The sequence below is a fragment of the Myxine glutinosa genome, chromosome 3 (assembly GCF_964187855.1).
Source record: "Myxine glutinosa chromosome 3, kmMyxGlut1.1, whole genome shotgun sequence".
Lineage (NCBI taxonomy): Eukaryota > Metazoa > Chordata > Myxini > Myxiniformes > Myxinidae > Myxine > Myxine glutinosa.
The window spans coordinates 65,709,928-65,735,456 of NC_136263.1; the positions used below are offsets into that span (position 1 = coordinate 65,709,928).

Here is a 25,529-nt window from a genome sequence, read left to right on the forward strand (position 1 = left end):
GCCGATGGGTCTGACCTGTTTGCGGATCCGCAGATGGGCGACCCATCTGTGGATGCACGAGAAATGACAATGCAGACCCATCGGCCGATGGGTCTGCGCCATCTGCGGATGTGTTGTTCACCTTGAAGGAATGTGTATGCATCAATGGTGGATGAGTATGTTTATTTGAACCTAAAAATAAGCAATTGATGTCATAAATGTTTATAAAGCAGTCCGTGACATGTGGTTTGTCGATAACCGTTTGTCGATAAGATAAAAATAAGATAATGTCGCTCCATTTAAAAACGCTGGTCTACTTCGCTGGTGGCACTGGCAGACTCAGCTCTCCATTGTTTATATAGCAATTTCTGGCATGCCTTAATCACCCCGAAGCTAAAGATGAAGGTGTGGCTTCGTAATCGGGGCATTGTCAATTATATAAACACAATAACGCATCATGTGATTCTATGAGGCCCTCAGTGTGATTCTATGAGGCCCTATGTGATTCTATGAGGCCCTCAGCGATGGGTCTGACCCGTTTGCGGATCCACAGATGGGTCGCCCATCTGCGGATCCGCAAATGGGTCAGACCCATCCGCCGATGGGACCGATCCACAGATGGGTTCCAACATATATATATATATATATACAAAAGTTATTGCCGCTTCCTCTGGAGATGGTCCGTCAACTTGACAATGCTGTTTGTCATGGAATGGTGGCTTTACGAAATTACGGCATGAAGCAGCGTGCTGTTGCTCGGCAGTATGGCATCACTCATGGTCAGGTGTCAAAGATCCTGAAACGAAATGCTCAGAGGGGTGTCCCCACTCCAATACCGAGGCCAGGACGTCCCCGCAGAACCACAAGGAGGGTTGATCGCCAGCTGCACCGGTTAGTCCGCAATGGCCGTACCAAGTCAGCTAATCGGCTTCGGGCTGAGTGGCAGCAACTGACAAATGTGCCTGTATCGAGAAGGCGAGTCAACCAACGACTGGTTCAACCAGGCTATCGTGCCAGGCGTCCCCTGAGAAAGCCACGCCTGACCAGACAACACCGCCAGTGCCGATTGCAGTGGGCCAGATAGCACCGTCAATGGTAGCCAGGACACTGGAATCACGTGATCTTCAGTGACGAGTCTAGATTTCTGGTCTATCGTCCAGATGGCCGCGTCCGAGTGCGCAGACAAGTGCATGAATCCTACAACAAAGATTGTATAGTGCCAAGAGGCCAAGCTGGAGGTGGTGGGGTGACCGTTTGGGCTGCTTTTCATGCAGGGGGCAAAACTGACCTGGTTGTTCTGAATGGAAACCTGAACCAGTTCAAGTGCAGGGCCATTCTGGAAGAAACATTGCTTCCATTTGCTCGTGCAGCCTTTCGAGGAAACTTTGTCTTCCAAGATGACAATGCATGGCCTCATCGTGCTCACATGATCCAACACTTTCTTGCTGACAGTGGTGTAGAGGATATGGAGTGACCTGCCATGTCCCCGGATATGAATCCGAAAGAGAACTTGTGGGCAGAATTAATGCGTCAAATCGACCACTTGGACCAGCAGCCGACCTCTGTGCTAGAATTGCAGCAGGCTATTGTCACTGCATGGCAAGCGATTCCTGTCCAAACCTTGGCAAATCTCGTGGACAGCATGCCTCAACGTGTACGTGCTCTCCTGAATGCTCGTGGGGGTTACACGAAGTACTGAAATGTAATTTTACTGTCCGTAATCCCAGTCGTAATTTAACTTTTGCTTTTGTTAAAAAAAATTTTGCCTAATGTCCAAAATAAAGAGATACTTCTGGAAAACGTACAGAAGTTTAACACAGTACTGTCCATGAATTGAGTTCGATATCAGTTTACATCACTTTCAAGGATCAATTTATTTGTTTCGAAATGTCAAATGTGGTTTTTGTTTCTTTTAAAGGTCACATTAACAAAATCTAGAATAATTTCAACATAATTCCAATGAACTTTTGGTTCTAAGACATCTTGAAAAGTAAGTTCACCCCCACAAAAAAAATATTCCATATTAAATGCCAAGTCTGTATATCGTTGCGGATCTCCGACGTCGGCTCTCCCCTTATGAAGAAGGGGTTAATCCCCTTGTCTTTGATCTGGCCGACGCAATCCTGGAAGTTATAATGTCCTTCCCGGGCAGCGTTAGGTAGGGTTTTAAGGCCTAGGGATTCACTACTACCTAAGTACTAACGCCGATTGGAAACGAGGGAATAACTCCCACTCGAATCACGGATATCAGGTGGAAGCGCCGAGCGGATAGCGATCCGCGATCCGAGCTGTTAACAATGGCTAACCCGATTATAGCGGTTCCGAATCGAGCCGCGTTTACCCAATGGAGAAAAGACTAGGACGATCGGATGAAGGAGAAACCAGAAAGAACAGGGCAATTTATTACACTTTGTACAAGTAGAAGAGGAAACGAAAGAATGCACAAGAAAGAAAGAGGAAGGAAAAGTACACAGGGCAGTCTTAAACAGTCTTATTCTATTCCCTGGACATGGGCCCGATCGCTCTCAGATTCGGTCTCAGACTTCAGACTCACACGGGGATGCAGATGGTAGGGTGGAAGGTCCGGCGATGGTGTCCAGGCTCCAGTCCGGCTCCGGTGCAGCAGATGAAACCCGGCAGGCAGCTCTCCACGTAGTGTAACGCGAGCGGACAATTATAATGACGGGGGAAGGTAAGCTTGGGCTATCGGCATACGTAATTTGTGTACCGGCGCTTTTGTACTGGCGCTACCGGTCTTACCCGCCCCAAGCGCCCCCTCCCCAATGTCCTGCACGCTGCGGTTCTTAGCAATGCGTGCCGCGCGCTCGCCTGGTCAGCCCTCTCGTAAAGCGCAATTCCTTCCAATGCCTATCTCTGGCTTCAGTTCTTTCATAAAGCGCATGTCCCAGGTCAAGCGCCTCTCTCCCCGCTCAGACCTGAAGGTCAACCTCCTTCCACGGGTGCAGTTGCGTCAGTCCTTCTCATAAGCCAACCTTACAACACATCCTTTGTAATCAGCGCCAACGAGTTCTCTCCGCACAGTCCTTTGTAATCACGACAAGTCCTTTTGTGCACAGTCCTCTTAGCACAAGCCTCCTACGAGAGTCCTCTCACCAAGCGCGATTCCTTGCAGTCCTCTTTAATGAGCTTTGCGTGCGCGCTTTTATAACATAAGCCAGCGAACGCTCTCGAAGCCCAAAACCACGCCCTGTCAGGTGACCTCACCTCAGCCCTGGTTGGCTGGTGTTGGCTTACCGGCCCCGCGCTGACGGTTGGTTGACGTGGCCGCACCTTCATCCTGGCGCTCCGCCCCCTTTTTGGGCCTTACCTCGTGGGTTTCTGGGCTGGTTTGAGCAGAAGCCCAGCGAGGTTGCGATCGCTGCTGACAAAGGCGCGTAACAAATTGGGAAGTGCCATGGGGCACAGACTGGAGCGCGCTCAATGGCGTCGCTTGGAAGGGAGGCTGCCAAAATGAACGGAAGGGCCTACTCTTATTTGATTGACGCAACGCAGATGCAACTATTGGAAAATGGCCTTATCTAAACACAGACTATGAAATAACTGATGTCCTATGGTGAACTACGTGTTGCTTGTGGCCTACCTATGGGGTGCTACCTTTAAACTTTAATGATGTTATATGTGTGGGTTCTCCAAACCACAACACTGCACCCCTCCTTTTGCCAGGCTAGTCCCGAGCCAAAACCTGGGTCAGGACTACTTTTACAACTACATGTGACACTTAGGTGTGGTTACCCTCTACTTTTAACCTCACCCTGAGTGCGACAGTTTTAACACTAGGGATGTCCCACCTGCTGCGTTGTCTCCTACCTAACTGACTCACGCCCACAATTAACCGGATTACGGAATTATTTGCAAACTAAACATAAAGCCGGTGGGGAGCATGTTATTTACAAGACACTACTAATTAATTATTTACAACTACAACCCAGGACCTGTCTTTTGTGGGAAAAAGAAGAGAGATTTTGAGAAGAGGAAATGCCAATTGCAATGCACTGCACCGATACACCATACACCCATATGTACCACAAATAAACAAAATGCACAAAAAGCACCAGCACCAAAAAAAATGCACAAAAATATTTCAAAAATTAATAAATGATGACGTCTTGTGCTTGGCTTGCTTGTCCGATGGATCTTGGCTTGATCTTCTTACTTGCTGTTCTTCGGTGTGCCCTCGTAAAAGTTTACCATCTTTGTTCGGGCACACCAAAGGTTAATTAATAAAAAGGGCACAAACCACGTCCGCTTTTTTATTTGGCCAGCAGGGCCAGCGTAGGTGGTCCGCCTGCATGGCATTGATGCCACTTAAAACACAGTGGTCCACAAGTAAGATGCTGCTGGCAGCAATGGTCTGTCCCAGCAAAGGTGCCAGGCCACAGAACATGTGGTCCATATGGTGTATCAATGCAGGCAGGCAGGCAGCAGGTTGCAGGCAGCAAGAGTGCGGCCGCACCGCTCAGGGCACCTGCACACTCCCCTCGCACAAAATACCATAGGTCCATGAGTGGGGAAGGAAGACAAAGCAGAGGTTAGCGGGGTGCAAGAGCGCAAGGGTACACATCAATACAAGGTCATGCGACATGAGGGGCGCTGGAGAGCGAGCTGAGAAAGCTTGTCCCTACTCGTACGTCACCCCCCATGTCAGCCTACACTACCCTTGCCCTTCCCCGTATTTATACAATTTACAAATTCGTCACGACGTTTTGTCTTTCCCATCCCCTCTGATTCCAAATTCGTTCCCAATCCCTCCCAAGAAGGAAGGGATGGAATATTACATACAATTTCTCACCCACGTCAAGATGCGTCTTACATTCCCAAATCATTTGCCAAAACCTGGTGTGGAGTCCTATCACCTCGGTGAGTGGATGCGGATGGTGCAAAGAGATTTTCTCCTAACTATACTCTAATTGACATTAAGTCTTTACTCTACCCGGGGTCTCGCCCTGCCAATCCATTGGCCATCTTACACTATGTGGTTCTAAAAACCAATTCCCATTGCCCATACTGTGGTGCTCTCCCAATTTGGGATCTCACTCCCCCCATTTTTCAATCTGTGCCCTCGCACAATTTCGGGGCTGGGTCGTGTGGCTCTCCCAGCACGTCTACTTAACTGCACACCTCCGCCACTGAACGTCGCCACCCGAGCTTGCCTGCCTCCTCACCCTAATCTACCTGGGGAAGGCCCTCCCTGGCACTTACCCCCTCGATGCCCTCTCTGGCATTGCGCTACCCGGGTCCTCTCCTGGGATCCTCGGGTCCTGCTGAACTCTACACAACACTACCTGGCTACCAGAGCCTACCTGCGGCCTCACCTGGCTGACAGACTACCAGTGGCGGAGTGCTCAATAACCACACGCACTAACAGGCTCACACGCTCAGCCATTCCACACACTTATGCACCCCTCTAAGCACTTCATTGCCACTACACGCACCACAGATGTCAATATCCAACCAATTTACCTACTCCCTCTACCTACTTTTAAACTACCCTCCCCAGGTATTCGTGAAAGGGTCCATCCTTCCCCCATTCACTCCTTCGCACCATGCACTCCACACTACTCATTCCACACCACTCACTCCACACCATTTATTCCACACAACCATTCTCCACTTGCACACCATGCAAGTCAATCACTCAACACAATGACACACAACCTCAATACTCCACTCATACACTTTCGCACACACACACATCCCTCTCGAGCATTGCCTCATTTGCTCACCAGCACTACAAGGACTTCCATTCACAATGTCTCATTTCCGCCTAAACCTCAAGCTCATACACACAGCACCATCTAGCTATCTACTCCCTTCTAATACTAGTGCTTCCCGTCATCCCTTATACGAAGCACTCCCTCGTCATTATCATCCATCTAATCTCTCGACGTCCCCTCTACATGTACAAATGTCACTACTTAAACCTCAAGTCTCCTAAAGTCATTTCTAGGTCCCTAACGATTATCCTAACCCGCCCTCGGCGAGCTTATACTGCCAATCCCCATAAAACTACTGCTCCTTTGCACAAATGGATGCGAGGTGAATGGTAAAACTATCATTCGCCATCACTACTGCCATTACTAACTGTCCAGTCCTCTGAACTATGAGTCTCTCATGCGGGAAAGTATTTTTACTGCTCGGCTTAGAAAAACCGAGCAATGCGTGCAGATGGTCAGTCTCCTGTAGGTTGGGTCCGTCCGGCATTTTCCATTCTGGGGAGGAGGCATACTCGGGCCGAGGTTCCAGGGTCCATCTCGGCACGGAGCCTTGCGGTCTCCGGCCCGATGACCCAACCTCCCCAGTCGGAACACCGCGCCTGCCAGGGCGCGAAGGTCCGACCCGGCCTTTCTCCCCCGGAATCGTGCCGGTCGCCGCTACGGCGCGGCACCGACCATACAGGGTGGGACACGGCCCGAATCGTGCACGGCGCTCCTTGCAAGAGCGCCGCAGCAACGATCCCCGCCGGCCCCAGCAGCACACAAAGAACACCAAGCCCCAAGAGCTCGCGTCGGCTATACTTCGGCCTAAGCGCTGCCCCGGTCAGCGTCGATGCTCGAGTCACATTCTCACCTTCACACGCGACCCTTTTCTCACTCGCACATCCCATACACTCCGTTATCGCACACTCCTCTGTTACACACCTTTCTTCCACGCACTCCTCCCGTGCACTCTCCCTCGTTACGTACTCCGTAACCACCACGGGTGTGCACTCTTGCATCCACCCACTCAGCGCACACCTACCCACAGGTGTGCAATCTCCTGCTGCACACCCAATCACGGGCTCTGGTGTGCATCCCCGCACACGCTCCTCATCCATCCCCGGTGTGCATCCTCGCACACCCTCTCCATCCATCTCACTCTCTGTATCACACTCACTCTCACACATACCCTCCGTTGTGCATTCTCCCTCGCTCTCGGTTTCATACTCACACTCCGACGCCGTTCGCACACGCGTGCCATTCTCTTTCATACAGCGCACCACGGACCTCCTACGAGCGCCCGGGTGATGTCGGGATCCCAAGCGCGCGAAAAATCCTTTCTCGCCAAACCTTTTCGCGCCATATACAGCCCGGCTTACCTTCGGGATCCTTTTCTCCACACGCAGCTGCAAACTTTCATTTGGGTTAGGAAGTACGGCATCATGATGCGAACACGGACTTTGCACATATTCCATCTTTTCCTCCCGCGATTGCTCTTCTAAGTCCGCCATCTTCTTAACCCCAATTTCAACTATTATTAATTCATTTCCTTTTTCCTCGACGACCGCTGGCACGAATAAAATTTTCCCTTCTACTTTGGTGGTCATCGGCTTCCCCATACCCCGGGTCGCGATTTCTACCCCGGTCCACCCGGCTGTGCTTTGCTCAACCTCGCTTAACCCCGCTTAACCCGCGCTCCTCAAGCCACGCTACCCCATCGCTTACCATTGTACCTTTCCCGCTCGAGCTGCGGTCTATGTCCTTCCACAATGCTTTTATTTCACACCTGGCTTCCTCCCTCGCTAACCCCTCATTTATTTCTCGGGCTTGGCCATTCGCGTCCTCCAATTTGCCCCCTAATTTGCTTTCTAATCCCCCCAATTTGCTTTCTAACCCCCCAATTTGACTTCCCAATTGCTCCCCCATTCTATTTTCCAAATTACTTAACCAGTCTCTCAATCCCCCAATTTGGTTTCCCATATCATTTCGCAATCCCCCAATTTGGTTTCCCATATCATTTCGCAATCCCCCAAATTGGGTTTCGAACCCCATTTGTATGGCGGCCTGCAGCTGCGCAGTGAGGTCCTGCATATTCATCCCTCCCATTTGCGCAGCGGGCGCGGCCCTCGTCGCCATGTGTGAGGCGCCGCCATTTTGTTCGCCTGCACCCTCTTCTGCTGCACCCTCATTAATTTCCTCTCCCATTTCTCCTCCTTGTCCCACTTCTTCCCGGGGGTCCTGGGTTGATGACTCTAACCCTTCCTCCTCCACCTCCTCATTTACCCCACCGGCATCCGATCGCCTTAGCTATCCATGGCACGATTTAAAATTTAGATGTTAATGCTAAATTTGGGTCGCTCGTAATTTTGACCAAATTTATCCAACAGATAAAAAAATTTGCTTCGGGTCCCAAATCCCACTCCCAGACACCAATTGTTACGGCCAAATGCACAATTGGTGTCCAAAATTTGGTCTAAAAAATTTAGTCCCAGGTTCCAAATCCCAACTCCTGACGACCACTTGTTATGGATCTCAAACGTCGGCTCTCCCCTTATCAAGAGGGGGTTAATCCCCTTGTCTCTTATCTGGCCGACGCGATCCTGGGGGTTATAACGTTCCTTCCGGTCGGTGGTAAATAGGGTTGTTGGTCGAGTTTTAGTCCTATTACCTAATTACTACCACCGACCGTAAAGCAAGGGAATAACTCCTGCTCGAATCACGGATATCAGGTGTTAACGCCGAGTGGATAGCGATCCGCGATCCGAGCTGTTAACAAGACTAGACCCGATTATGGCGGTTCCTAATCGTGCCACGCTTACCCAATTGAGAAAAGACTGATACGATCGGATTGAGAGGCAACCAGAAAAATAGGAAGAACAGATTGGTTTATTAATTATGTACAAATAAGAAGAGGAAAAGCAAGAATGTACAAGAAAGAAAGAGGAAGGAAAAGTACACAGGGCAGTCTTAAACATTCTTATTCTATTCCCTGGACACGGACCCGATCGCTCTCAGATTCGGTCTCAGACTTCAGACTCACACGGGGATGCAGATGGTAGGGTGGAAGGTCCGGCGATGGTGTCCAGGCTCCAGTCCGGCTCCGGTCCAGCAGACGAAACCCGGCAGGCAGCTCTCCACGTAGTGTAACGCGAGCGGACAATTATAATGACGGGGGAAGGTAAGCTTGGGCTATCGGCATACGTAATTTGTGTACCAGCACTTTTGTACTGGCGTTACCGGTCTTACTCGCCCCAAGCGCCCCCTCCCCAATGTCCTGCATGCTGCAATTCTTAGCAATGCGTGCCGCGCGCTCGCCCGGTCAGCCCTCTCATAAAACGCAATTCCTTCCAATGCCAATCTCTGGCTTCAGTTCTTTCGTAAAGCGCACGTCCCAGTTCAAGCGCCTCTCTCTCCCTGTTCAGACCTGAAGGTCAACCTCCTTCCACAGGTGCAGTTGCGTCAGTCCTTCTCATAAGCCAACCTTCCAACAAGTCATTTGTAATCAGTGCCAGCGAGTTCTCTACGCACAGTCCTTTGTAATCATGACAAGTCCTTTTGTGCGCAGTCCTCTTAGCACAAGCTTCCTACGAGAGTCCTCTCACCAAGCGCGATTCCTTGCAGTCCTCTTTAATGAGCTTTGCATGCGTGCTTTTATAACATAAGCCAGCGAACGCTCTTGAAGCCCAAATCCACGCCCTGTCAGGCGACCTCACCTCAGCCCTGGTTGGCTGGTGTTGGCTTACCGGCCCCGCGCTGACGGCTGGTTGACGTGGCCGCACCTTCATCCTGGCGCTCCGCCCCCTTTTCGGGCCTTACCTCATGGGTTTCTGGGCTGGTTTGAGCGGAAGCCCAGCGAGGTTGCGAACGCTGCTGACAAAGGCGCGTAACAAATTGGGAAGGGCCATGGGGCACAGACTGGAGTGCGATTAATGGCGTCGCTTGGAAGGGAGGCTGCCAAAATGAACGGAAGGGCCTACTCTTATTTGATTGACGCAACACAGATGCAACTATTGGAAAATGGCCTTATCTAAACACAGACTATGAAATAACTGACGTCCTATGGTGACTTACGTGTTGCTTGTGGCCTAGCTATGGGCTACTACCTTTAACCTTTAATGATGTTTTATGTGTGGGTTCTCAAAACCGCAACAATATTGTTGCGGATCTCAGAAACATCGGCTCTCCCCTTATCAAGAGGGGGTTAATCCCCTTGTCCTTTATCTGGCCGACGCGATCCTGAAGTTATCACGTTCCTTCTGGTCGGTATTAATTAGGGTTGTTGGTCGAATTAGTCATATTATCTAATTACTAACACCGACCGTGAAGCAAGGAAATAACTCCCGCCCGAACCACGGCGTTTAGTGGACACGCCGAGTGAAGCGTGCCGCGATTCGGGCCGTTAACAAGGACTAGACCCGATTATAGCGGTTCCTAATCTTGCCACGCTTACCCAAATGAGAAAAGACTGATACGATCGGATTAAGATGAAAACCAAGAGGAACAAGGAATTTATTCACAATTTGTACAAGAAGAGGAAAAGAAAGAATGTACAAAGAAAGAAGAAGAAAAAGTACACAAGGCAGTCTTAACCACAGTCTTAACTTATTCCCTGGACTCGGGCCTGATCACTCTCACTCACTCTCAGGGTCACTCACACGGGGTTTGACGAAGGTAGGGTGGAAGGTCCGGCGATGGCGTTCAGGCTCTGGTCCAGCTCCGGTCCTCGAACCATACCAGGTGATGAAGGTGGACGGCAGACAGCTCTCCTCGTAGCGTAAGCGCGTAGCAGACAATTATCATGACGGGGAAAGGTTGGTATACTGGCGGTTATACGTAGCACTTTTCGCACACGTCCTCCCAAAGCAGCCGCCTCAATCAAAGCTCATAATGCGAGTTCTTTAGCGCGCTCTCCAACGAGTCCTTTATGAATGTCAACTTTCCCCCAGCGAGTCCTTCTCATAAGTCCTCAATAAGCCAACCTTCCAACAAGTCCTCTTTAAGCTCGCTCGCTCAGGCAGTCCTCACCATCAGCCTTCTCTTGGTAAAACGGTTATACACTCGAGTCCTCCCAACCTTCCCCAGCGAGTCCTTCTCATAAGTCCTCAATAAGCCAACCTTCCAACAAGTCCTCTTTAAGCCAACCTTCCAACAAGTCCTCTTTAATGCGAGCGAGCTCAGGCAGTCCTCTCTGCACAGTCCTTCTCTTGGTAAAGCGCATATACTCTCGAGTCCTCTCAACCTTCCCCAGCGAGTCCTGTCGAAGGGCTTTGCGTGCGCGCTTTTATAAACCAAGCCAGCGAACGCTCTCGAAGCCCAAACCACGCCCGGTCAGGCGACCTCACCTCAGCCCTGGTTGGCTGTTGTTGGCTTACCGGCTCCGCCCTGATGGCTGGTTGACGTGGGCCGCACCTCGATCCTGGCGCTCCGCCCCCTTTTCGGGACTCACCTCATGGCTTTTGGCTGGGTTGAGCGAGCCCAAGGGCAGCGAAGGCTGCTGGCAAAGGAGCGTAACAAGTTGGGAGGGGCCATGGGGTGCAGACTGGATAGCGCTTAATGGCGTCGCTTGGAGGGAGGCTGCAAAATAGACGAGGGGCCTACTCTTATTTGTTTGATGCAACGCAGATGCAACTATTGGGAATGGCCTTATCTAAACACATACTATGAAATAACTGATGTCCTAAGGTGACCTACGTGTTGCTTGTGGCCTATCTATGGGGTGCAACCGTTAACCTTTAATGATGTTATCTGTGTGGGTTCTCAAAACCGCAACAATATATATACAACACCTTGCCCCCCCCCCCCCCTGCCCAGCTCTACTGGGTCGCCACTGTACAATGGCGGGCATATATTGTGATGGATCATTCATTTGACATCTCAAATACCAAATTTCATAATGATCTAATGAGCCTTTCTTGTTCTGTTGCAGATTTTGTGAAGTGATGTCGTGGTCGGGTGATTCCGAGAAGAAAAGGTGGATATGCCGCATCATGGCTATCGCATTCCGAGTCGCCAGGGATCAGACGCCTGGAACCATATCCTGATCCTTGGTTGCCAAGTACCTGAACAGGTCTGAGGACTTCGTCAAATGCAATTGGAACCGTGATCCCTTCGATTGCGAGATGGACAGCCGGCCCGAACAGACAGCACAATGTTTGTCTCAGGAAAGCAGGGATATCATCATTGAGTCGCTTACCAAGGAGAAGAAAAGAATTTGAGGGCTCCAAAAGGAGATTGAACGGGTTCGAGGGAAGGAGAAGAGCTTATCAAGTATCCACAGGTTCCTTCAGTCCATTGGCGCAAAGGCTTTTCACCAAATTCCAGCACCGAAGCTGACGGAGAAGTACGTCGAGGATCGAATGTGGTTTTATGAGTTTTTGAGCGAATGGACCTCTGATGATTTTCTTTTCCTGGCCCCTTCTGATGAATTTTTCATTTATGAGGCTCGACGTCCCAACTTCCAGAATGACAGAATTTGGGCTCTTCACAATGATGACATTCCACAAGAACTCAAGATTCGAGAGAAATCGAAGACAGCACGGTGCGTTGGCATCTTCTTGATGTTCACAGCGAAAAGGCTGATGTGGGTCATCAAAGAGCAAGGACAATCATGGGACGGCAAATACCTCCGAGACGTTGTGCTGACCCGCCATGTTATTCCGTTTTTACGGAACCCAGAAAATGTCCTCAGCATCAAGGAGACCACGTTTCTGCACGACCGAGCCCCGTGCATGAGCGCACTGGCGACCCAGAATCTTCTGAAGGCGAACAAGGTCGATTTTTTTGGAAACGATGAGTGGCCGGGAGCATCGCCTGACCTCAACGCCTGTGAACATTTGGGGGCGATACTCAAGGACAGAGTTGAACAATGCCTCCAGAACACCAGGGAAGAGCTTCTCACTGCTTTGACTAACGTCCTCAAAGAAATGGAGTTCGATCGTGACTTGTTTGTGTCTCTCTTGGAATCCTACCCCGCGCGTTTGGAGGCAGTTTGGTCGGCGGGCGGTGGGCACACCAAATATTGAAGCAAAGCTTTGAAACTGTGCACATGAGATGTCGAATAATAAAGCTTTTTCCCCCAATTCGTAGTTTCTCCCTACCTCTCCGACGTTGGGCTGGGCAGGGGGGGGGGGGGGGCTAAGGTGTTGGGACACCCTGTATATACAGTCACGTGAAAAAGTAAGTACACCCCATGTAAAGTTTTGACTTTTTCAACATATTTCAACATACAGCTATTTGATCTTCATTTCAACAATATTGACAGACAAAGGTGATATAATATAACAAATACCATGAAACATTTACATTTTGTAGTCCATTGTAGAATATAAATAAACATAAATGCAAATTTTGCCTGTGGAAAAAGTAAGTACACCCCTACATTTATCAATACTTCAAATACCTAAAATTAGAATCAGGTGCACCAGCTCTGGTGCAAATGATTAGAACATCGTTAGAGAGGATCTTGGAGGAACCTGCCTTATTTAAACCTCAGACATTTCGTTTGGTTTGCTCTTTGTTGTTGAAGTGTGTGGCGTCACCATGCCTAGATCAAAAGAGCTATCTGAGGCCTTCAGAAAGAAGGTTATAGATGCCTACGAGTCTGGGAAGGGATTTAAAAACATCTCCAAACAATTTAAAATCACTCATTCAACTGTCCGGAAGATCATCAACAAGTGGAGAAGATTCCAAACAATTGCCAACTTGTTCAGGCCAGGCCGCCCCAGCAAGTTCAGCGGGAGAGCAGACCGCAAGATGCTGAAAGAAGTCTCAAAGAACCCCAGAATGTCATCACGGGATCTACAGGTAGCTCTTGCCATTGTTGATGTCAAAGTGCACGAGTCTACCATTAGAAAGAGGCTGCACAAATTTGATCTACATGGGAGGTGTGCCAGGAGGAAACCTTTGCTGTCCAGAAAGAACATCAGGGCAAGACTAAAGTTTGCCAATGAACACCGAGGCAAAGGCCAGCACTTCTGGAACAATGTGCTCTGGACAGATGAGTCAAAGGTAGAGCTATTTGCTAGATAAAGGTGATATAATATAACAAATATCATGAAACATTTACATTTTGTAGTCCATTGTATAATTTAAATTTAAAAAATGCAAATTTCGCATTTGGAAAAAGTAAGTACACCCTTGGCTCTAATAGGTGGTATTGCCCCCTTTGGCAGAAACAACCTCAAATAGGCGTTTCTTATAACTGTCTTCCAGTCTCTGACATCAACTGGGAGAATTTTTTGCCCACTCGTCCATGCGGAATTCTTTCAGCTGTGCGATGTTTGAGGGGTTTCTTGCATACAAAGCTCGTTTCAAATCCCCCCACAACATCTCGATGGGATTTAGATCCGGGCTTTGACTTGGCCATTCCAGAACCCTCCATTTCTTTCTTTTCAGCCATTCCTTGGTGGATTTACTGGTATGTTTAGGGTCATTGTCATGTTACAAGGTCCGCCTTCGGTTGAGCTTCAACTTTCCGACAGATGGCCTCACATTATCCTCAAGCACCCTCTGGTGCAATGAAGAATTCATAGTGGATTCTATGATGGTGAGCTGCCCAGGCCCTGGTGCAGCAAAGCTGCCCCAAACCATAATATTTCCACCACCATGCTTTACAGTTGGTATCAGGTTCTTGTGGTCAAATGCTGTCTTTGGTTTTCTCCAAACATGTCTTCTGGTACTGTGGCCAAATAGCTCTACCTTTGACTCATCTACCCAGAGCACATTGTTCCAGAAGTGCTGGTCTTTGCCTTGTTGTATTCGAAGTGAATCTTCTCCAGAGAATTAAATATTCAAAATTGTTCTTTGTGTGTGGACATTCATATCGATACACCTTTGTCACACACATACAATCTGCGCACCAAGTTTCATCCGAATCCATATTTTAAAAAAATTGAGATATTGTGCTATATATTGTTTTTTGTCCCATCTCTCAATGGTGAGGAATCGCTTTAAAAATTCTCAGATCCAGATACGACTCCGGATCTTCACCAAAATTTAATAATTTCGTCTATGTCACACAACCAACCTAATTTTGGCCGAATCCAACCCTAACCTTTTTAGATATCCTGTTCACAAACAGACAAACAGATAGACACTGGTGAAAGCATAACCTCAGTCCTCAGCAAATTACCACAACAACAACAACAACAACAACTAGAGATCCATTTTTCACATGTTTCACTTCATTTCACATCCTCAGATAGATATGCAATATGTTTGTGAAGTTCAACATGCTCTCTTTTGAATAAACCGGACAGCAAAGCGACAGGTAGACACGGCTAGTTTTTTTCAATCCATATTCAGATCTTCACCAGAATCGAATCAATTAGTCCTTGTCATGCACCAAATTGGTCCACCAAGTTTCGTCCAAATCCATCCATAACTTTTTGAGATATCCTGCTTTGTATCGGTTTTAGCCCTATCTCCCAATGGTGAAGATTCACTTAAAAACTTCTACTAGCCGGATCCGAATCCGGATCTTCACCAAAATCTAATCATTTCGTCCGTGTCACATATGCTACCTCTCTGCCAAATTTCATCCGAATCCGTCCACAACTTTTTGAGATATATTTTCACAAACAGACAGACAGACAAACAGACAGACAGGGGTGAAATCATAACCTCCATCCACCTTAATTGGCAGAGGTAATGTAATGTCTTTGCTCACCAAAGCTGTCCAGTTCTTTGGGTCCATAGTGCTGAGGAAGAACTTCCATGAATGCAACACAATATCCATGGCTCTCTAGTTCAGTCCGTAAATTTGCCATGAGGTCCCAGTTGTAAATGTCCTCCACAGCCATAATACCAATGAATGTCCAATGAAAATGGCGGATAAGGTTTGAGTAGGTCAGTGGAAAGGTGGCGTAGCTGTGATAAGTATGCACAAAGGAAGGGAAACGTTTCTTGTCACTGAAGCAGTTACATCCTGCACCGAAGCTCACCTGTAACACAAGGTAACATTGATGCAGAGCAGAGACACTATTATGTTATCTTCAAATTTCAAACTCCTTCACGAGTAGTTTATGTCAAGCACTTCCTTCATTGCAGAGCTTTCTTTGGATGGGCTGAGCATTGGGGTCCAGATTAATCTCCAATTGGTTATAAGAAGGTAGAATGGGGCCCTCTCAGGCCCCAGAATATCACTTCTTTTTTTAGGTTTACATGTCAAGTCCACATTGTGAGGTTTTCGATATCAGCGGAACCTTTTCAGGTGTTCCATATATGTTGGACCTTGAGCAGTTTTGTGGTGATAGGTGTTGTGAAATAAAATTCAGAAACTTTCAAGAAATGAGGTTTTATTGAACTATATCTCTACTCATCCTACAACACAAATAATACAGATTATTAGTTCTACAAAGAAAGCAATCATGCATACATCTTCTTCTAGTTTCCTGCAAGCAAGCAATAACGTACCTGTTAAATCTCAGTAGTCTACAGCACTGGGATACATAATGCCACCCGATAGCGCGCCGAATGGACACAGTTTATATAAGCTCTCTCAAGGTCGTCCCTTCGCTCGGATCGTCTCTTCACTCAGCTCGAGACATTACATCATATTTCATCACAATAGGCAAAGCCTTGCTGCATTTCCATCATAAATGTGGCTTTGGTTCCTTTAGCTGCTCGAGATGTTTCGTCTCCGTTTCAGCATGAACCCAAAAAGCTTCAGGCCTAGTGAGCCAGATTTTGGCAATAAAGGGCAATTCGCACACATTCTCTTAGGCTTCCAACCCCAGCTAATGGGAAGTGCTATGTGAAGACCTCAATCCCTTACCATGTTGCATCTTTATTCCAAGGTTTCTTTTTTTATTATTGTAGCTGAACCCTACAGGACAATTTTCAATTGTAGTTAATTTCTTGTGAATTTATTTTTACCTCATCACTTAAGCTTTCCTCCTGTCAATTCTCAATGCCCTACCCACACCCTTATTGCCATTGCTGCTATCATCATTCTTTCTCCCATCTCTCCTGAGATCACTTTGCCAAACTTTCTATTCATCCAAAGGAGTTGTACCATTTCCCTGTATTGTGCTCTGGCCCCACTGCTGGGTTGCTCCATTTTGTTTCCTTACCACTCTGGTATCAGGGCTGTCAGGGTTTGGTCACTCTGAACCTCCACTTTTCAAGGGGCTCACAACATCAGTTCCTCATTAGGAGCTGTGCAAGCCATTTGTCCCTCAGCAGGTTGTGTAGGAATGTTGGGATCTGTTGTCCCTGACAACTCCCTGAGACAATACTTCGTAGAATCACCTTTGGCAGCGGTTACAACTTCGAGTCTTCTTGAGTATGTCTATCATCTTCGCACATCTGGATTTGGGGAGTTCTCACATTCTTCCTTGCAGATTTGCTCAAGCTCTGTCAAGTTGGATGAAGAGCATCAGTGAACAGTAATCTTCCAAGTCTTTCCACGGATTCTCAATCGGATGCAAGTTTTGGCTTTGGCCCGGGCCACTCAAGGACTTTCACATTCTTGTTCTGAAGCCGTTCCAGTGTTGCTTTGGCTGTTTGCTTGGGGTCATTGTCCTGTTGGAACATAAATCTTCGCTGCACTCTGAGGTCTTTTGCACTCTGATGCAAATTATCCTCAAGGATTTGCCTGTATTTGGTTCCAATCATTGTTCCCTCTATCCTTACAAGTCTCCCAGTCCCTGCCACAGAAAAGCATTCCAATATCATGATGTTGCCACCACCATGCTTCACGGTAGGGATGGTGTTCGATGGGTGATGAGCTGTGCTCGGATTCTGCAAGACATAGCGCTTTGCATTCAGGCCAAAGTTCAATTTTCATCTCAACAGACCACAGAATATTTTGCCTCATGGTCTCAAAGTCTTTCACATTCATTTTTACAAACTCCAGGCGTGCTGTCATGTGCCTTTTTCTCAGGTGTGGGTTCCATCTGGCCACTCTCCCATAAAGCCGAGATATGTGAAGTGCTACAGAGACTGTTGTTCTTCCTGCAGGTTCTCCCATCTCAGCCAAGGAGTTCTGTAGTTCTGTCAGGGTGGTCATTGGGCTCTTGGTCACCTACCTCACCATGGTCTTTCTTGCCCGGTTGCTCAGTTTGGTCAGACAACCAGCTTAAGGAGGAGTCTGGGTAGTTCCATATTCTTTCCATTTCCTGATGGAGCTCACTGTGCCTTGGGAACTTTCAACTCTAGAAATTGTTTTATACCTTTCCCCAGCTCTCTGCAGCCTCACAATTCTATCTCGGAGTTCTACGGGCAGTTCCTTAGACTTCATGGTGGAATTTCTGCTCTGACATGCACTGGCAACTGTGGGACCTCATATAGAAAGGTGTGTTTCTTTTAAATGATGTCCAATCAATTGAATTGACCACAGGTAGATTCCAGTCAGGTTGTAGAGATATATCAGGGATGGTCAAATGAAATGAGTTGCACGTGATCTCAATTTTGAATGTTATATTAGCAAAGGGGTTGAATACTTATTGATTCAAGACAGTTCAGCTTTTCATTTTTAATTATTTTGGAGGAATAAATTTTTTTTAATCCCACTTTGACATTATGGGTTATTACGTGTAGATCAGTGAGAACAAATCTCAATTTAATCCATTTTAAATTCAGGCTCTAACACAACAAAATGTGAAAAACGTCAAGGGGTGTGAATACTTTCTGAAAGCACTGTATATATTTTGTTGTGGAAAGGAAACAGGAAAGACAAACACACTGCTATCACATTCATGCAGAATATTCTCACCAACCTATGTTTAAAATTGTTCATCCACAGTCAATGTGCAAGAGGAAAAAACAAAACAGTTTGACACATGGTATAAGTTCCCACCTGCGGTATTAAGAAAAGGCCCAATGCCATACTCAGAACGTCGGTAACTTTTGAAGCGTATGGACCAATCACTGCATGTGGACAATATTGAGACTTGGCTCCAGCTACATGGTCGACCTTGCTCTGCATGAACCCCAGACCGATGGTGATTGTCCGCGGGATTGAGAAGCAGGTGTCATGGACTTCATAGCCCAGTGTGGCATTAGGCAGGATGTTGGTGTTCATATTGATCTCCCTTATTGCAAACAGCATGGTCATTGCCCACTGGAAACCTTCAAGTATCACCCTGGAACAAGAAGTAATCGTGATTCTCACACGCGGTTCTTTCTGGACTTAATGTTGGACTTGATGACCTAAGTGTCCTCTCCAAGTTATGATTTCTATACGGACCATGTCCATGTTTAGCAGAAACACCCAGCCATTAATAAAAACTCGTGCCGATTAGGAAAAAAGGTGAAATTGGATGGTAAAGATTGTGACCTATTCGATTCAGCCGATTCCTTCGGGATGACACTTCTAGCAAGTCTCCAGATTTTAACATTGTTCGAATATACACGATATGATTTGCTCAATCTAATAATGGGAAAAAATACCACAATAAAAAATACGTTTTTAAAATTTTTATCACTTACCATACTTTCAGTGTTTAAAGTACAAAATGAGAGTTTCTTTGCAAGAGTGAAAATTCGTTCCAAACTTGTTGAACGAAAACTCAACTACACCTCGACACCTGTTCAAGGTCCTGAACATTCTGAACTTGAAATGAATAATAAATCTGCGATATTTTGTTTCTGAACTGTATCAGCTGTACAACTTATTAGCAGTCTTGCTACTACTACATTGAAGTCTGCTACTACATCTGCTACTACATTCTTGCTACTACTACTACTACTACATCTTGCTACTACTACTACTACTACACTCTTGCTACTAATACAAAAAACCTTTCGGTTTTCTACTACTACATTGAAGCCTGTTGTTGGCTTAACAGTTAAGGTGGCGCAGGCATAACGTCTTAGGTTCTTGAGTTGTTGTTCTTGTTGTTGTTGTTTAGACTCGGACAGTTCTATTGAAAAAGCCTGTGGCAAGGAGAGACAGCCGATCGATCTCACAGGAGCGATCCAGAGATCCCCCACATCCAGGATGTTGTACACCGCCTTCAGGAAGTCATGGCTACGACCGAGTTAGAGGGGGAGAGAGAAAGGGAAAGAGACAGACAAGAGGGAATGGGCCGGTCCATGGGGACCGATCGGCTCTCTGACCCCGCGCTGCCCTGACAAATCCGGGCAGCAGGGAAGAATTGGGAAGATTTGGCCCCAGACTTGCGTTGGGGGGTACAACCACCACGAAGAGGCATCCCCGATAGAGGGTCTTCAGTTTGAGCCCCGTCATGCCAATAAATAACACCAGGTGGGTTGACTCAGCCTGTCATCCTTCTGAGGTTGGCAAAATGAGTATCAGCTTACTGGTGACAGGGGCACTGGATCAACGGCACAGCAGCACTTCCAGAAAATGATGCAATCAGCAGCCACAGTTTGTATAAAAAACAACTACTACTACGACTACATCATTATTATCAGGGGATCCTCTATTGCAGACTGTTCCGATGTGCTTGAGGCCGAGGGTGTACTCAAGATGTCGGATTAGGGTGTGGGGGATTCAGTGAAGGAATGGTTGCTTCCCTCCCAGAATCACATAATCAATGCAAACGGGTACAATGGAAGAAGGCGCCTTGCTCATCTTCTATCTATATATGTATAAAAGAAAGTTTTTGTTTGTTTGTTTGTTTGTTTGTCTGGGCGCGCTAATCTCCTGAACGGTGAAAGATAGGAGGAAACCTCTAAAACTAAAAATGTGGGGACGGGCCCCGGGAGTCATTTCGGACCCGGGGTCCGAAAGTCCTTTAGAATTTACATTTTATTTTTCATATAATTTCTATATTACATTTTTTGCAGGGGAACACTGGCTGGACATCTCAAAGGTGAGTGCACATACCTCTAAGTTATCCTATCAGCCCCGATAACTTGTCTACCTTTCGCCAAAGACACCATGGGATATTTCAAGTCTACCAGGCAATGCTAACCAATTGGACACCCAGTTTAACATCCATCTGAGTGACGGTGTACCTTGTGATGCAACACCCCACCTGCGAAGAACAAATTCGACAGTTTATAGTGAAATCGGGAATAAAAGTCAGGCGAGGCAGTTCACAGGTAAGTTTGCTGCATGTGCAAGATAATGTCGGACTGTATATCTAAAAGTTTTAAAATTAGTCAGGCATATTCCCCAGTCCCCACTATGATTTTGAGCTACGTCACGTAGTTGATTAAAACAATTTGATCATTTATTTTTCAAACTTGTGACGTCAAAATGACATTCGAATCTACCTTTATAATATAGATGTTGGTTGTAGTTACCTTTTATTTTTATTTTTTTTGTACACAGTGCATTCAGAAAGTATTCCGTGAAAGACATGAAAGACCACAGAATCTTGTTTCTCACAGTCTGAGAGTCCTTTAGGTGCTTTTTTGCAAACTCCAAGCGGGCTTTCATGTGTCTTTCACTGAGGAGAGGCTTCCGTCTGGCCACTCTGCCATGAAGCCCAGATCGGTGGAGTGTTGCAGTGATGGTTGTCCTTCTGGAAGTTTCTCCCATCTCCACACAGGATCTCTGGAGCTCAGCCAGAGCGACCATCGGGTTCTTGGTCACCTCTATTACCAAGGCCCTTCTCCCCCGATTGCTCAGTTTGGACGGGCGGCCAGCTCTAGGAAGAGTCCTGGTTGTTCCAAACTTCTTCCATTTAAGAATTATGAAGGCCACTGTGCTTTTGGGAACCTTCAATGCAGCAGAATCTTTTTGGAGGCTTCCCCAAATGTGAGACCTTGTACAGTGCCTCGACACAATCCTGTCTCTGAGCTCTGCAGGCAGTTCCTTCGACCTCATGGCTTGGTTTTTGCTCTGATATGCATTGTCAGCTGTGAGACCTTATATAGACAGGTGTCTGCCTTTACAAATCATGTCTAATCAATTGAATTTACCACAGGTGGACTCCAATCAAGGTGTAGAAACATCTCAAAGATGATCAAGAGAAACGGGAGGCACCTGAGCTAAATTTCAAGTGTCATAGCAAAGGGTATGAATACTTATGTCAATGTGATATTTCAGTTTTTTCTTTTTAATAAATTTGCAAAACTTTCTAAAATCCTGTTTTCTCTTTGTCATTGTGGGGTATTGAGTGTAGATTGATGAGGGGAAAAAATGAATTTAAACGATTTCAGCATAAGGCTGCAACATAACAAAATGTGAAAAAAGTGAAGGGGTCTGAATACTTTCTGAATGCACTGTACAAGATCGAGGCTGGTGTAAGAGCTAGCACATTAAACACACATTAGCACATAAAACACAAAAAAACATAAACGGACACATAAAACAATAAAGGGAGGGGGAGACAATATGGAGAGAGAGGGAAGCACACAAGCACAACAGTAGAGAACAGGGACATCAGGAGATCTGTGGGAGGGAGAGGGCTAGGGAGCTCGTGGCAAGGGGTACATGGTATAAAACAAATTGACACTACTCGGAATTTCAGGACTGAATTTGGAGATTGAAAGAGGTGGATCTGGGGTGTATTAACAGGGGTAGGAAAGATCAAGGTTTTGGATGGAGAAGATAAGAGATGGTGGTGAACAGATGTTTAAAGACCTGGAGGGAGGAGTGGGATTGAAGGGAGTGGGGGAGTTTGTTCCAGAGGCGGGAAAAAGGAATGAAAGAGTGAAGGTGAGCAGAGAGTCTTGATTTTGGTAGTTTAACCATAAGAGGGTTGCTGGCAGATCTTTCTTGTGCAACCTGTGGGAATATTTGGGGGATAGAACACAAACAGAGCTGGGGGAGCTAGGCCGGAGATGAGTCGGTAGAAGACAGAAAGACCACCAACCTGCCTGCGGTGAGAGAGTGAAAGACCCTCGGAGATAGCTTCATCGCGGGAGATTCCAATGATTCTGAAAGCTTTGGTTTCTGCAGCGTGAAGCCGAGCTCGGTGTGAGGCACGAGCACCGGCCCAGAGGGGAGAACAGTATTTCGCCAACAAAGGTAGATGGAGGTTATGTTTTCACGTCTATCTGTCTGTGAACAGGATATCTCAAAAAGCTGTGGACAAATTCGGATGAAATTTGGTTCAGGGGTTGGGTATGTAACACGGACGAAATTATTAGATTTTGGTGAAGATCCGGATCTCGATCTGAGAATGTTTAAAGATCCTTCTTCACCAGTGGGTGATAGGGCTGAAACCCATATATAGCACGATATCTCGAAAAGTTGTGGACGAATTCGGACGAAACTTGGTGGACAGGTTGGTTGTTTGACAAGGACGAATCGATTCAATTTTGGTGAAGATCTGAATCCAGATCCGGCCTATCAGTGGGATACAAACCGTAAACTACCAACCAACTTGATTGAAATACCAACTTCCTTCCTGGAAGTCCTTGCAGTGTCCTTGTGTTTTATACTTATCCCACCCCTCCCCCCCTTCCCACGCCTCCTCCCTCCTCTCCCTCCCACAGATCTCCCGATGTCCCTGCTCTCAAATGTTGTGTTTGTGTGCTTCCCCTTCTCTCTCCATCTTGTCTACCCTATTATATGTTTTGTGTGGTTTTTTTTTGTGCGTTAGACGTGAGCTCTTTCACGAGCCTCGATCCTGTATCCCAAAAAAAAAAAAAAAAAATTCAGCCTGGCGGAGGTACGTGCTCCACCGAGTGATAATCTAGTAAGTAATACCATTAGAAATTAAAAAATACATATCAATAGATGCAAAGGTAACTGCAGGTTTGTGAGACAGCTGAACGTCATCAGGACAAGTGGCATACAAGGATGGACGATACCCCAGACAGCCTCATTCTGGACACGAAATGTGGACAAACCTATTCCGTCTCACAATAAACGGACAAACGTGAACCATCCATTATTATATGTAATGACACGAGGGTTTACTACAAACAATCAATGGTCTCATCGTTAAGTTATAGTTGGTTCTGGAAAGCGAAGGTGCAGGTGACGTACGAGGTGCAGATGAGCTGTTCGGGCCGCCCATCTCGGAGCGATCTTCGGTCCGGAGCCGAGTCGTGCAGGGGGAATAATCCGCCCAGCACGACCTGTCCCGGCACGCTCCATGAACTGCCTGGAGAGCTCAGCCCCGACTGGGAATCTGTCGGACGCTCCTCGGCGACGAACGGGCAGACAACGCTGACGGCGAGAACGATCCGGAGTCCAAAGAGTACCGGACTGAGAGCGAGTCCGCGTGGGAACACCATCCGGAACCGGATCGGACACGTGGTCAGTCCCGGACTGTGTGAGCCGCGAAACCGCGGGAAGTAACGCGCGCGCTCCACCTTTTGAACACCTGGTGGCCCCGCCTCGGGACACCTCCATATCCCCGCCCCCTTAATCAGTGCCATCCGCACGTCAGGAATTCAAATGCTGATTCATAATGATTATAGGTAATGCCTTATTATGATTTATAACTATTGTTATTAAACATTATAAATGAATTCCCTCTCTGCACTGAAGGCACGAGAGTCTCTTCAGGAGGGATGCAGATTTGACCTGGGTCTCGAAGTACTGCACCTGATCAACATGGCCAGATGGAGAGGATCTGTGGTCAATCTGTGGCTCATGTGGTGCTGGATCCCTGCTCATGTGGTGCTGGATCCACGCTTATGTGGTGCTGGATCCCCGCTGATGTGGTGCTGGATCCCCGCTCATGTGGTGCTGGATCCCCGCTCATGTGGTGCTGGATCCCCGCTCATGTGGTGCTGGATCCCCGCTCATGTGGGCATCGGAGGGAACGAGGCCTGCGATGTTGCAGCCAAGTGTGCGATCACATCCGAATGTGTCACCCAAATCCCTTTGGGTCCGTCTGAAATTGAGAATGTGGCCAGGGACAAGATCGTCAAAAAATGGCAATCCCAGTGGGATACCACCACGAAGGATAGGTTCTGTTACAGGGTAAATCCAGCCGTGACCCCCCCCCCCCCGCCCCCCTTTCGGCTACCTCAGATGTCCCGCAGAGACCAGGTGGTTCTCTCCAGTCTTAGACATGGGCACTGTCGACTTAATTCGTATCTTCACGTGATAGGGTGTCACCCTTCCGGGACTTGCGACGCATGTAGGGAACCCGAGTTGTTAGTACACGTGAAAAAGTAAGTACACCCCATGTAAAGTTTTGACTTTTTCAACATATTTCAACATACAGCTATTTGATCTTCATTTCAACAATATTGATAGATAAAGCTGATATAATATAACAAATATCATGAAACATTTACATTTTGTAGTCCATTGTATAATTTAAATAAACATAAATGCAAATTTTGAATGTGGAAAAAGTAAGTACACCCCTACATTTATCACTACTTCAAATATTAAGAATCAGGTGCACCAGCTCAGGTGCAAATGATTAGAACATCGTTAGAGCGGATCTTGGAGGAACCTGTCTTATTTAAACCTCAGACATTTAGTTTGGTTTGCTCTTTGTTGTTGACGTGTGCGGCGTCACCATGCCTAGATCAAAAGAGCTCTCTGAGGCCTTCAGAAAGAAGGTTATAGATGCCTACGAGTCTGGGAAGGGATTTAAAAAGATCTCCAAACAATTTGAAATCAATCATTCGACTGTCCGGAAGACCATCTACAAGTGGAGAAGATTCCAAACAACTGCCAACTTGTTCAGGCCAGGCCGCCCCAGCAAGTTCAGCCCAAGAGCAGACAGCAAGATGCTGAAAGAAGTCTCGAAGAACCCCAGATTGTCATTACGGGACCTACAGGTAGCTCTTGCCACTGTTGATGTCAAAGTGCACGAGTCTACCATGAGAAAGAGGCTGCACAAATTTGATCTACATGGGAGGTGTGCCAGGAGGAAACCTTTTCTGTCCAGTGTGGAAGTGTAACTCAGTGTAACTTATTAATTGGCACTGGTAACTTATTAATTAACACTGGTAACGAAGCAGATACATTTTACCTGCAAACTCTGTGAAAGACGAGTT

General features: G+C 47.1%; 1 protein-coding gene across 5 annotated transcripts in view; it reads right to left on the minus strand.

The window, feature by feature from the left end:
- LOC137423490 (thymus-specific serine protease) overlaps window positions 1-23,816 on the minus strand; it is a 182,526-nt gene extending 158,710 nt beyond the window's left edge. For 2 of the 5 annotated variants that reach the window (XM_078774145.1, XM_078774144.1), the window contains exons 1-2: window positions 23,551-23,816; window positions 18,496-18,781 (exon numbers count right to left, since the gene is read on the minus strand). In XM_078774145.1, coding sequence (XP_078630271.1) covers window positions 18,496-18,781; window positions 23,551-23,801 — 537 coding nt within the window. In that variant the 5' untranslated portion in view covers window positions 23,802-23,816. Of the gene's footprint in view, window positions 1-15,363; window positions 15,448-18,495; window positions 18,782-23,550 lie in introns of those variants that run through there. The other 3 variants (XM_078774148.1, XM_078774147.1, XM_078774146.1) reach the window with 2 other exon arrangements.
- Window positions 23,817-25,529: the final 1,713 nt, after the last annotated feature.